The sequence below is a fragment of the Muntiacus reevesi genome, chromosome 20, assembly GCF_963930625.1.
Source record: "Muntiacus reevesi chromosome 20, mMunRee1.1, whole genome shotgun sequence".
NCBI classification, from domain to species: domain Eukaryota; kingdom Metazoa; phylum Chordata; class Mammalia; order Artiodactyla; family Cervidae; genus Muntiacus; species Muntiacus reevesi.
Window position 1 is genome coordinate 32,646,337 of NC_089268.1, and position 14,472 is coordinate 32,660,808.

The following is a 14,472-nucleotide window of genomic DNA, read 5'->3' on the forward strand; positions in this document are numbered from 1 at the left end:
CTCAAGTCATCATACTGCTTACCTTTGCATGGTTCTCTGTGGTTTGCAATTTTCTCATTCAATTCTTGCAGCACCACTCAGAAATGAGACATTTTTATTGGACAGGAAATGGCTAATTAGAGAATTTAAATGACTAGCTCTAAATCATTTAGCTGGAATTCACAGTCAGATTTTCTTATAAAAATCAAGTCCTCTGTAAGCATGACAATAAGAAAGTGTACTGCAAAATGTAAATCATACAGCTGTGTTGGATCACAATTTTCACTGATGCTGGGAGAAGGCAGCATTAACATGAAAAAATTGTTTGTGTGTCTTGTTTTGCATTGTTGTTCTTCCCTATAGATAAAAGCCTGTCGTGGTAAAAGAGATTCAGGGCAGAGGAAATCTCCACCACAAAGTGTGGTACCATTTCCCAGAGGAGCCAAATGGATGAGAAGCCTTCCACCAGGAAAAGTAAAGCCACATCTCTTATTCTCAACCTACTTATGGAACAGTAGAAGCTTACTTCCAGTGTTCTTCACTCAATTTTCCTCTCCTTTCTCCTCCTTTTTCCATCAAGCCTCCTTACTGTGAAGACTGTCTCAGTGTAATATGGGACCAGCTCCAGCCTCTCATCCTATTACCTACTGCTTTTTCCTTAGGGAGCACTGAATTATCTATGAGATATTAGGTCAAATGATCAATAAATCCTTGGACATAAGAAATGAAATGAGTCCTGAAAAGGTCATTTTAAACAAACCCCCTCACCCATGTATGAATTCCTGTTGTAACATCTTTGCCCAGGAGCTATTTCCTCTGAGTATGGAAACCTCCATTAATAGGGAAATAATTCTTTTGCAGGCAACCCATCCTATCCCTGAGCCTGTTTGGCCATTAAAAATGCTTTCTTCTAGAATATTGTATCTGTTTCTTCACAAGTTCTCTTTCTATTTCTCTTTAGTTCCAGTTCCCCAAGTACGCAGAGAAAAATTTTAATATTTCATTCATGTGGAAATCCTTTCAATATTGGCCCATTGTTCTACTAAGTGGAGACTTTAAAAATGTGTTGCTCTTATAATAGGACAACTTGTCCTGTACCATATCACCTACAAACAGTAAAAACGGTTCCCCATATTAGCTTTTTTAAAGCTGAGTATATGTGAAGGCAGAATTTAGTGACATACATCAAAAATATTTCCAAGTGAAGATTACACTGAGGAGTTAGTGGATGTGCTCATTTATGCACTATCTCTCAGGTATTTTAAAAGAGAACCCTTGGGTATATGATTTGTTTAATTCAAAGTAGCTCTCTATGTATAAACTTTCAAGCTTTGTGGTAAATGAATATACAAAATGGATGAGACCCCAGACTTGAGGCTGGGAGACTCAGGTTCTGTGACTGACTCTTCCTTATCTTCCCCATTCACTTTATTTTGGAACACTGTGAACATAAATATCTTCCTTTAGTTTGTCCTATATTTTCATGTGCTACCCACACCTCTGAAGAAGGCCTTACTTGACTGTAAGAATCCTCTGAAAAAGGATCTTACTTGATTGTAAGATCTCTGATTTATTATCTTGAAATCAACTAAAGGTTGTGTCAAAGGAGGGTTATTTGAGTAAGAAAAAATGATGAGACTGCATAATATCATCTGTAGTTTTCTCAGATTTAGCAGTGGGAGAAGTGAAAAAGGCACTTACTGCAGATACCTGTGTTATTCTCTAGGTCCTGAATTCTGTTCGTTACGCTATGGACTGGCTCTCATCATGCACTTCTCAAACTTCACCATGATAACCCAGCGTGTGAGTCTAAGCATTGCAATCATTGCCATGGTGAACAGCACTCAGCAGCCTGGTTTATTCAATACCTCCACAGAAAGACCTCTTGCATTCACCTTCAATCACTCCAACAGATCCATCAAGGAATTTAATACAGCAGAAGTAAGTATAGTGGAGAACAAGGCTCTTTGTTGAGAGGGAAAACCCAGTTTGAAAAGAGGACTTGGATCTTGATTCTGTGGTGTATAGAACATGAATTATCAATAACAAACTAAAAATGTCTGGAATTATTGTTCTCTGAGATATTGCTTACCTCTGTGATTAGTCTTTCACTGAGATGATTATGATTACAAGGTTGTGGGTGTGAGTATTGGAAAAAGTTGTGGATGCTTCTAGGAAGGAACAGATTACTGGATATCTTCAATGAAAAACTAGGCACTGTCTCAATACATCTTTCTGCCTGATTCTAAGCAGTTCTCTGTACCTTTTATTATCTTTGAGCCATTTTACAACTCTAAGTTCTATATATTAACAGTAATAAAATGATTCTTGCCCATAGCTCTGAAAATGAATTTTGTCTTGTGGAAAATCAATTGATACTCTCCTCCACATGCCCTTCAGTTGAATAAGTTAGTTTTGCCATATATTTGACATCTATTTCAGCATTACTTCCTGCTTATAAGTATGTGGTTCCTTGAATTCTCCTTTGGACCAGTTGTATCATCTTACCAATTCCTTCATTAGCCAATGAGTTAAATAAAATATCACCTGTTCATCTTATATTTTATATGAGAATAATCATTCAGTCAGTCAGTTCAGTTGCTCAGTCACGTCCGACTCTTCGCGACCCCATGAATCGCAGCACGCCAGGCCTCCCTGTCCATCACCAGCTCCCGGAGTTTACTCAAACTCATGTCCATTGGGTTGGTGATGCCATCCAACCATCTCATCCTCTGTTGTCCCCTTCTCCTCCTGCCCCCAATCCCTCCCAGCATCAGGATCTTTTCCAATGAGTCAACTCTTCTCATCAGGTGGCGAAAGTATTGGAGTTTCAGCTTCAGCATCAGTCCTTCTAATGAACACCCAGGACTGATCTCTTTTAGGATGGACTGGTTGGATCTCCTTGCAGTCCAAGGGACTCTTGGAGTCTTCTCCAACACCACAGTTCAAAAGCATCAATTCTTCAGCACTCAGCTTTCCTCACAGTCCAACTCTCACATCCATACATGACCACTGGAAAAACCACAGCCTTGACTAGATGGACCTTTGTTGGCAAAGTAATGTCTCTGCTTTTTAATATGCTATCTAGGTTGGTCATAACTTTCCTTCCAAGGAGTAAGTGTCTTTTAATTTCATGGCTGCAGTCACCATCTGCAGTGATTTTGGAGCCCAAAAAAATAAAGTCTGACACTGCTTCCACTGTTTGCCCATCTATTTCCCATGAAGTAATGGGACCAGATGCCATGATCTTAGTTTTCTGAACTAAGCTCAACAGCTTTAAGCCAACTTTTTCACTCTCCTCTTCTATCGAGAGGCTTTTTAGTTCCTCTTTACTTCCTGCCATAAGGTGGTGTCATCTGCATATCTGAGGTTATTGATATTTCTCCGGGCAATCTTGATTCCAGCTTGTGCTTCTTCCAGCCCAGTGTTTCTCATGAGGTACTCTGCATATAAGTTAAATAAGCAGGGTGACAATATACAGCCTTGACATACTCCTTTTCCTATTTGGAACCAGTCTGTTGGTATTATACCCCATTTAAATATTTTCCTTTAAACTATCATTTACTGTACATTTCTAAATGTACAGTAAAATCATCCTCTAATTTTATGATTTTGTTACCTTGGAGCCAGCTTATTTATAATGACCTCTCTGCCTCAAATCTTTCTTCCATTATTCATTCTACACATTCACACTCCTGTGCTTAAGAATCCAGGATACCTTCAAGTTGCCAACTCCTCTCTTGAAATGCTGCATTTCTCCAGAACCTGGCCCACTTCTCAGCACACTCATATCTGCTGTCAGTAGCTCAGGAACAGTCTTTGCTTTGAGCAAGTCAGAATCCTGGTTAGTTTCTAATCATTGTGTATCATTCTAAATGCTACAAGTCCACTTTTGCTGTATTTCTTCAATGACAATGAGTTTTCCTATTTCTCTTTATACAAATCATAGTCATTCTACAAAGAATGATTCAAGTACTTCTTCCTTCCTGGGACCTTCCCAAATTGTTCTTCCCTCTTAAAGTCCCTATTTTACTACAGTTCATCTTCAGGCTTGAATTCAGACATGAATCATGTATCTTGCTTTATTTGTAGTTATTTTATATTTTGTATTTTACGTTTTGGAGCTCTTCAATGTATACCATGGTGCCATGTATCTACTGACTACAAAAAATTATTTATTGGGTTATATCAGAAGAGAAATGTGGTCTTATTAATGTGTAATATGTGTTTTAGGAAGTTAGTTCTGCTAGGATAAACCATGATTCTTAAATTTGATTTTAGGGACTGATTTTGATAAGCATTCAATAAAGATGTATTTTGAAATTTTTTGAAAGCGTGTCACCCAAATTATTTACTAGAACCAAAATAGTTAAAAGGAGATCTTTCACTGTATTTCATTTACATCTTCCTATCAACTACCTATATAATCATTTCTTTATCATTTTTCCTCTTCGTTTACTCTATTTTGTCTCCATCTAAGATAATCAGTTTAGGAATATAATGGGTTGTTTGGAAAAGTTGGATATTTAAGTTTAGTAAAAAATGGAGAAAAACCAAAATTAATATTATATAAGAGGGCCAGAATTCAGGTGACACAGTGGTAAAGAATCTGCCTGCCATTGCAGAGGGCACAAGAGACACAGATTTGATCCCTGGGTCAGGAAGATCCCCTGGAGTAGGAAATGGCAACTGCTCCAGTATTCTTGCCTGGGAAATCCTATGGACAAAGGGGACTGGTAGGCTATAGTCCACAGGGTCACAAAGAGTCAGACGCAACTGAGCACAAGCAGCTCTGGCTATAAATTAGATATTTTATAAAATAAATTCTTAGTAAAGAATTTTCCTTCCCCCCAACCCCCACCCCAGGTCTCTGTATATGAATGGAGTCCAGAAACTCAGGGTATCATCTTTAGCTCCATCAACTACGGGATAATACTAACTCTGATCCCAAGCGGCTATTTAGCAGGGATATTTGGAGCAAAACAGATGCTTGGTGCTGGTTTGCTGATCTCCTCCCTTCTCACTCTCTTTACACCATTGGCTGCTGACTTTGGAGTGATTCTGGTTATTGTGATTCGGACAGTCCAGGGCATGGCTCAGGTAACCAGTTACTTTCTCATTCTGTGTGGGATACAGGTTCCTGAATTCTACTGGAGATCAAGTCTTACTAATTGTCATTTCAGGGTATGGCATGGACAGGTCAGTTTACAATATGGGCAAAATGGGCTCCCCCACTTGAACGAAGCAAGCTCACCAGCATTGCGGGATCAGGTAAGGATGCATGTATGGATCACAGCTTTGTAATCTGCTTCACCCTATCACTTCTTTCCTTTTATGCCTAGTTGGTTTGGGGGACAGGGAGAAAAGTGCTTTAAAAAAAATTCAACAATGTAAGACAGTCACACAACAAATAGGATAAATATACCTGTCCTGTAAAGTCACTAAGACTTCAGACAGAAAAGACCATTGTGAGGTCAGTCAGAAAAGCGTTGTAAGGAAAAGTTTAGAACTTTAAGAGTTTGCATAAGTGGAAAAAATAAAGTAAAGTGTATAAACACCATGTTAGTAAAGATATGCAAATGAGAATTAAGACTATCAGTAGTAAAGAGATAAATCAGGCTAGAAAGTAGAGTTTAAAGAGTGAAGTTTTCTGAGCTCTATACTTTTCTAAGTTAATAGTCACAACAACCCTTTGATGACTATTTTAAACTCTCATTTTACACAGGAGGGAATTAAAGTATGCAAAGATTAACTAAATTTCCCAGAGGTAAATAGCCAGCAGGTGGTAAAATTGAGGTTTAAGCCCTGGCAGTTTGGTCCCAGAGTGCACACTCTGGATCACCATGCTACACTGCCCTTCTGAGTGTATAATCATACTATGAGTCTTTCATCATTCCTCTTTGCCTTATACTTGAAGAATAGAACTGAGGGTCATAAAGCCTTTCACTCCTGGTCCCATGAGTGGTTGCAGATTTTTACTACAGAAACAACCCTCCTGCATTCTGGCTCCTTCCAGTGTAGTTATCATCTCTTCTAACTGTGAATATTCCCAGTTGGCCTTTCTCCTCTTTGTTTCCTTCAAACCTTCCTTTCCATCAAGCCAAGTTATCTCCTTAAAGCATAGATGGGGCATTTTTGCTAATTTTCCTGGGAATCTTCAATGTATTCCTCCATCTTACAGATAAAGATCTTATTACACGGATATAGAGTGCTGCGGTTCATGGGGTCGCAAAGAGTCGGATAAGACTGAGCGACTGAACTGACCTGAAAGATGCTTTACCATATGGTCTCCTCCTGCCCCCCCACTCAGTATTCCTCTGTAAGCAAGGCTCAGGTCACACTACATACTAAGTGCACTTAAAGTTTCTCTTTTTCTACAAAAATTCCATCCACCCTACTGCGTAGGATGTGTAAACAATTTTTGATTTTATCATCAATTTTAATTTTCTCCTCATGTTTCTCCTCATTTCTCCTTATTCTTTCACAGAAAATTAGTTTTACTATCATATTTGTATTTCACATTTTTTCCCCAAAATTTCATATTGGGACCCATTGAAGGGGTCATAAAATCAATTTAGTAGGTCAAAAACCAATATTTTAAAATAAAAATGAGTAGAATAAAGTAGAAATTTTTGGAATGAATTGCACACGGTAAGGCTAAGTATTGATTCATGAAACTTTTGTTTGACGTGTGTGTTTGTATTTGTGTATATACTATGTTGCCATGTAAAATACATTTCTTATTGTGAGTCTCTGAAAACTATGTTCAGACTCAAAAGTCTACAGTGTATTACACTTTAATAGTGAATTTTGTTCATGTTCACTGGGCTGAAATCTCCTTGAGGTCAAGGACTTTGTCTTATTAGTTTTTGTAAGACTTTCCTTTTCTGTTGCCAATCTCATTGCCCTCACCAAAATGTAACTCTAATTATAAAGAAATATTGTGGGCTTTGTTTACAGAGAGTTTCTATGACAAATGGGATTTGGATTTGGTCACATTGGTGTTAAAAGAGCCATTGAAGTGTCAGGTGGCATATCACTATGATTTATTAATTCTAATTATTTTCCATGGCTTTACTGGTGGAGATCTGTGAGGTAGAATAAAGTCTCTCGTTACCCAGTAATTCTAAATCTGCCACCTCACTGTTGGAATAACACCTAGGGAAGTCATTCAACCATTGCTATTTTCCTCAGTTTTTTCTTTTCTTTTTTTTTAATCCCTTTTCTCTTCAGGGTCAGCGTTTGGGTCCTTCATCATTCTCTGTGTGGGGGGACTAATCTCCCAGGCCTTGGGCTGGCCTTTTATCTTCTACATTTTTGGTGAGTCACTTTCTCTTAAATCCTAACATCTCCACTTCCCAGGCATTTGTTTTCATGCTTACAGCACCCATGATCCATATTCTTCCCATTTGCGAGAAAATGCATCTTTATCGTGCTGACTCCTGAGAAATCAAGAGTGTAACCTTACATGCTCACCCCAGGCTTCTTAGAATCTCTGCCACCACATCTGAATTGCCATGTTTAATTGGTGCATGTAGTTAAGATGTCAAAGCTGTTAAAGCACATTTTCAATTTGTCTTCATATTTTGCTATAATTATTATTTCTGCCAAGGTACCCTTAGCCTATTCTCTACCAGGTGAATCTTGCAAAGTTCAAATTAAATGTCCCCTTCCATATGGGGATTTCCAAGTCTTATCCCATCAGATTAAGTCTTTCTATCCTCTGTGATGGTTACTGATAATTTCTTTTCTAGGCTGTGTTGACATGTCATTATTTATTTCCCTTTTTTCCTCTCCACTAGTCAGTGAGATGATTAAGGCAAGAAATCTATTCCATAATTTTTTCATCACTTTGGTACTATCACAGTGCCCAACCTATAGCTTTACAAATAAAAGAATGGATAAATCCAGTAATTAGAGGGAATTTAAAGAACTTTAATCCACAGAGTCTTTAAGATAGAATCTTTTCAGATGACAAATCTCAGCAATGAGACAAGTTTCTATCTTTTTGTTTTAACTAATCGGTATCATTCAGTATGGTTCTGGCTAGGATGGCTTTCTCATTAATGATGCTACTCCCAAGTCATTTTGATCCATACATGTTAATCAGGTACTGTTAAGAAATATTTTTCTGGAAATCCATAATGGATATATCATTTGAATATGATAACACTATCTTTTGCAAATGTGTTGGAAATTTTTCCTTGCCACACCAATTTTATGCATCCACTGGAGTCTGAAGAGTAATTAATCAGCTATGCAAAGGTATATCATGCTCCTGCTTCCTCCAGAGGGCTCTGACATTGTCAAATGGCATTCTACATTTAGTCAAAAGGAGATTTGTAGGTGGGTTGAAGTGAAAAATGGTAAAATTTAGGTCCTTATGGTGAAATAACCATGAATTAACATGTGTGTTTTGGGGGGAGATATGCTACTTCAGAGGAAACTCCCTTCCCCCAGCTCACAAATCTACATGAAAACTAACTGGGTCCTGGCTTCCCAGGTAGCATTGGCTGTGTCTGCTGTCTCCTGTGGTTCACAGTGATTTACGATGACCCCTTGCATCACCCATGCATAAGCATCAGAGAAAAGGAACACATCGTGTCTTCTCTGACTCAACAGGTACTGTGCAACCCTTCTACTTGTGGACCATGCAGAGACCTCCAGGGTAGGGTGTGGGGCCCTCAGGAGAGGCACCCTCTGACCTGTTCTAATGCCCATATTGATTAGATGTTTCCTTTCAGTCCAGTTCTCCTAGACGATCTGTCCCCATAAAGTCTATGGTCAGATGCCTACCACTTTGGGCCATTTTCACGGGGTTTTTCAGCCATTTCTGGTTATGCACCATAATCATAACATACCTACCAACGTATATCAGTTCTGTGCTCCGTGTCAACATCAGAGACGTGAGTATGCTTCCTGTACTTTTATGAACATATTAATGGTAAAAGGAGAAACAGTTCTGCGCTGCCTACTACACTTTGGCTTTGCATATAATCACTCTTTTAACCCTCACAATGATTGAGAGGTTTTGTAATGATTCCCATTGCACAGGTGTATAAATAAGGGCACGTGGAGGGGGAACACTTCCCTGGATTACACAATTATTCAGTGATTGAGCTACCACAGTATCTGTGTTCTTAACCACTGTGCAATGTTGCCATGCTAGCTGATGCTTCAATTTCCTTTAGAAATGAATTGTGCTTTTCTCTGGAGACCAGTATGATGCAAGTGCTGGCCGTCTTACCTGAGACAGTGTTCTTATAGAAAATGATGCCAATTTCTTTAAAACAACTCAGAGTGTCAGGAGGGTGGGTTAATGGTTGGTCTGTGTCACTAATAAAATCTGCTGCCATATGTACCTCTGTAACTACTCACTCTATACATTTCCCTCCTTCAGAGTGGGGTTCTGTCCTCCCTGCCTTTTATTGCTGCTGCAAGTTGTACAATTCTTGGAGGTCAACTGGCAGATTTCCTCCTGTCCAGGAATCTTCTTAGATTAATCACTGTCCGAAAACTCTTTTCATCCTTAGGTAAGTCTAGGCAAAACTCAGTTAACAAATCCCTTTTCCACATATGGTCAGATGTTCTTGACAGTGTGTCCCCATTGCCCAGGCCTCCTCCTTCCATCACTATGTGCTGTGGCCCTCCCTTTTGTGGCTTCCAGTTATACAACAACCATTATTTTGCTGATACTTATTCCTGGGACCAGCAACCTGTGTGATTCTGGATTCATCATCAACACCTTAGATGTTGCCCCCCGGTAAGATCTTTACCTGTTTGTCCCCTTCCCCAGGCCTTCCTTTCTGGAGGTTTAGACTCAGTCTTTTTTTTTTTTTTTTTTTTTAAGACTCAGTCTTTTTGTAACTCCTTCTTGTTGTTGACATGCAAAAATTGATGGCACAGTACTAACAAATAGCGAGAAATGTCACTATATGGCCATGACTTAAGGCATTTTTAGAACAATGGTGCCCAATCTTGGCTGATAACATTTAGGTGAAAAACTTCCCTAGCTTCCCCATTTGAGACTGGACTGTGTGTTCTAGGAAAGGACCCATGCATATGTGTTTTGGAAAAGCTTCCATAGTGTTGATGATATTAGCTACCATATATATATATATATATATATATATGCTTGCCATGAGCCAACCCCTATTTAAAGGACTTCTCACACATCAACCTCTCTGATAGCTCAGGTGGTAAAGAATCTGCCTACAATGCAGGAGACCCCTGTTCAATTCCTGAGTCAGGAAGATCCACTGGAGAAGGAATAGGCTACCCACTCCCGTATTCTTGGACTTCCCTTGTGGCTCAGCTGGTAAAGAATCCATCCACAATGTGGGAGACCTGTGTTCAATCCCTGGGTTGGGAAGGTCCCCTGGAGAAGGGAAAGGCTACCCACTCCAGCATTCTTGACTGGAGAATTCCATGAACTGTATAGTCCATGCGGTCATGAAGACTCTGATAGGACTGAGTGACTTTCATTTTCATATATCAACACATCTGATCTGCACAATTACATGCCTTATTGGTATCTTCACTTTATAAAAGAGATAGATGATAGAGGCACGAGAAAGTTAAGTGACATGCCTGAGGTTATGCAAAGGCAGAGTCAGGATTTGGACCCAAGCCATCTCTCCAGAGTCTGTCATCTCGTCCACTGCTCTAACTGCCTGCCATACTAAGACACTGGGGTGGGAACCTGGGCTCCTGGGAGATAGAATTGTTTCCTAGTTGTTGAGTTGGTGTTGTGGCTTCCCAGGTGGTGCAGTGGTAAAGAATTCGCCCGCCAATGCAGGAGACGCAGGAGACTCAGGTTTGATCTCTGGCTTGGAAAGAACCCCTGGAGTAGGAAATGGCAACCCACTGTAGTATTCTTGCCTGGGAAATCCCATGGACAGAGGAGCCGGGCGGGCTATAGTCCATGGGGTCCTAAAGAGTTGGATGTTGAGTTCGTAGATAAGTCATTTCAGGATTTGCAAACTGATATTGCCTGAGCTGTGTTGAAGTGAACAAAAAATCTGCAGTAGTCTAAATGACTTTGCTATTAGAGCTGAACTGCATTAGTGTTGAGTTACTGAAAAGACATAGGCAGCTTTCTATATAAAATCATCTATAAAATCATCTCTCCACAGATATGCAAGTTTCCTCATGGGAATCTCAAGGGGATTTGGGCTCATTGCAGGAATCATCTCTTCCACTGCCACTGGATTCCTTATCAGTCAGGTTGGGCCAGTTTATTGAACATCTGCAAGTGGCAGGTATTGTTTTAGGCACTGGGGATTCACAACTGGGCCCCTATTCTCAAGGACTATGTGATCTGATGGGGAAAATCAACATGAATATCAGCACAATTATTCTGTTTGTAGGGGACTCTAAAGTCAGACACTGGTAAGTCAGATTTCCCAGGGAAAGAGAAGTATAAGCTGAATTTCTAAAAAATGAATAGATGTTAGATTGATGAAAATGAGAAGTTCGGACAGAGAAAATAGCACACGTGACTTCCTGGAGGAAAAAAAGAATGAAACAGCTCTTATGACTAGGGTGAATGATACATGTCAAGGATAAGAGATGAAGTCACAGGAGTGAAAGGGGAAAGTTATGAAGAGTCTGTTCATATTAATCCCAATTTCTAAAATAATTATTAAATGGAAACACAAACCAGCTTAAAGAGAATTTAAATCATGGGTGAAACGAACGGCTGTGAGACAAAGCAGGGAGGATGGCCCATGAGGCTTGCTCAGTACCCAGTGTGGGTTGGTAGGGAAGATGGAAAGGCAGAACCAGGCTGGGATGGCAGGACAGTCATGAGTCAATTTATCAAAAACAAAAACAAAAAAATCATTTTAATGCATCTCTAGGTGACCTATTTTCAGGTTACTTTTTGACCAAATTGCTAGGAATCCACTGTGACTATAATGCCAGAAATAAACTATGACTTATAAGGGTTTCAAGAGGAGACTCATACAGTCAGACCAAATATGACTCACATCATATTGAGGTGTCCATTCAGGGGGTTATGGCGATTGATGCCAATAGCCAAAAACAGAAGAGTGATGATCTTCAAGCTGTTATTTTAGGCATAATTTAAATGAGTAATATAATATTTTCAAGACTCTAGATCCAGATTTCTAGAAAAATGTTAGTATAGGTTGATTTAGGGGGGCTTAAAGAAAAATTCATTCCAAGTCAGAACCCAGTGTGCTTTTTAGCATCCTCTTTGAGAATTCAAGGTGTTAAGTGGTTATTGCATATCATTCCCTAGATTTTTATGATCAGTGTTGCAATATACAAGATGGAGGCTTTCTAGAACTGATGGAGAAGCAACTCTGAGATTGATCATTCTGATTTTGGGGTTGTTTTTTTTTTTTTTTGCCTCCAGGATTCTGTGTCTGGTTGGAGGAATGTATTTTTTCTAGCTGCTGCTGTCAACATGTTTGGCCTGGTTTTTTACCTCACATTTGGACAAGCAGAAATCCAGCACTGGGCCAAAGAAAGGACTCTCACCCGTCTCTGAGGATATAGTTACAAACTTCAATGTAGTACTTTGCATTAACTTTTCAACATTTTTTTACTTATTGTTAATCTTGGCCACAGACTTGGCAGTTCTCAATTTTGGTTGCATGTTCGATTTCCCTGGGAGTCTCTAAAACATCCAGGTGAATGGGATCTACTCCAGAGATTCTGAATGAATTGGTCTGGGGTAGAGCCCAGATATCACTAGTTTTTAGACACTCCCCAGTATTTGTGACACACACCCAGGGTTGACAACTGCTGGGAAAACCTGAAACATCAGTCCCATTGCCTTTGAATTTTCCTTTTTGGAAAGAATTAGAAAAATAAAAATCTGTGAGAAAATAATCACTGATAAGTACCTTCATGGGGGTTATTATAGGTGCAGAAAATATCTACTATATCCATAGTTGTATGTTATATAGCTCAGCACAGAATATAATTTTAAGGCTGTAATCCACAGAATTAACATTTTTATTGTTTTTATACATTGAGAAATATGGATGTTTATTTATGTGGTTACATTCTATTAAAATTCATATGCTAAAATTAAATGGGTCATTTAAAAATTATTTTCACTAGGATTATTTCCATCAGGCAAAATAGATATTTACTTATCCTAACTATTTCCAGGAGATTAACAACCAGGAAATGACAAGGAGATTAAATTAGATTAGCTAAAGATCATAGGAGAGAGCACATAGAATTGGAAAACCTATAAAGTAAAAAGAATGAATGTGAAGGGAGGCAATGTGGTAACTTTTGGAAGAGACAATGAGATAGTTTGGACCATAGATTGAAAATTGGAGGAAGGCAACAGAGACATTTTCAAATGAAATGAAAGTTTAAATGGAAGAGAAGAAACCTAACGACATAAGATGTAAGAAATCATAGAACAATGTCACACACCAGAGAAATTCTTTTCAGGATTAAAAAAGATCATTTGACCTTTTTTAGAGTTTCCTTGTTTTCTCAAGAGTCTCAGATAGTCATCATCAGCCCTAAGAGGAATTAATTCTGACTCCTAGTACTTAAAACACATCCTCTAGGCTGTCTCTACACAAAGAGCTGATATCGGTTTTGCTACAGCTATCCTAGAGGAGAAATTCTTAGCATGTTTAGAAGCCAAGCAGAACCACAGGGACTAGAGCCTTGGGCTAACTGAGAAGATAACAAGAATCTCCTAGTACCCATCAATCGATATTTTTTGTGCTAGTGCTTTAAAGGAAACTGATTGCCAGGCTCTGAGGGTGATGCTGAGATGAGAACACTCTGGCTCTGTCTTCTGGGTATTTATAGTTTAGAGAGGAAGGAGAGTTTGCAGTAAACCAAAAGAAGAACAAACGAGAGGAGTAGCATAATGGATGGGCAAATTGAAAACAAGAAAAAAAGAGAAAAAACCCAGACTACCCAGTAGGCAAATGTTTTGAACAAGGACTTCATGAAAGAAAAACTCAAGTGGCCTATAAATGTATGAACTGGCCCTCAACTTCCTTAGACTTTTGAGAAATGAGTATCAAAACCACAGTAAGATACCACTATGTGCTTAGCAGAAAGGGAAAAATAAAAGAAAATGGAAAGCAGCAAACACTGACAAGATGTGAAGCAACTGGAACTCTCACACCCTATGACTGTGAGTATAAAAGAACTCGGGGAAAAGTCTCTTGGTGATATCTCCTAAAGCTAAATTTAGACATTCCAATGATTTAGACATTTCACTTAAGAATGTACACAGATATTTGGACAAAGATATACAACAATGTTCATAGGAGCACTACTTATAATAGCCCAACAGCAAACAACTTAATTGTCACGAGAAAGATGATTAAAAAATTATGGTCTCTTCCTACAGCAATGAGAATAAATAGACCACAATATGCAACACCATGGATGGATCTCATAAACACATTTTAAGTGAAACAAGACAAAAGTTACCTTCTTTTAGGAGTTTAAATAGTTTGGGGGAGAATGGATACACAT

At 38.9% G+C, this 14,472-nt stretch overlaps 1 protein-coding gene across 2 annotated transcripts; it reads left to right on the top strand.

Moving 5' to 3' along the window:
- The first annotated feature begins 425 nt into the window (after positions 1–425).
- On the top strand, positions 426–12,496 carry SLC17A2 (solute carrier family 17 member 2). 2 transcript variants are annotated; one of them, XM_065912711.1, is made up of 11 exons: positions 426–453; positions 1,706–1,920; positions 4,846–5,079; positions 5,163–5,250; positions 7,213–7,299; positions 8,483–8,601; positions 8,724–8,885; positions 9,380–9,512; positions 9,595–9,742; positions 11,115–11,205; positions 12,362–12,496. In XM_065912711.1, the coding sequence occupies exons 1-11, from the start codon at positions 426–428 to the stop codon at positions 12,494–12,496; spliced, it is 1,440 nt and encodes a 479-aa protein (XP_065768783.1). The 2 variants fall into 2 exon arrangements, with proteins under 2 accessions (XP_065768783.1, XP_065768784.1); XM_065912712.1 differs by lacking the exon at positions 9,595–9,742 and having other exon boundaries at positions 12,362–12,398.
- Positions 12,497–14,472: the final 1,976 nt, after the last annotated feature.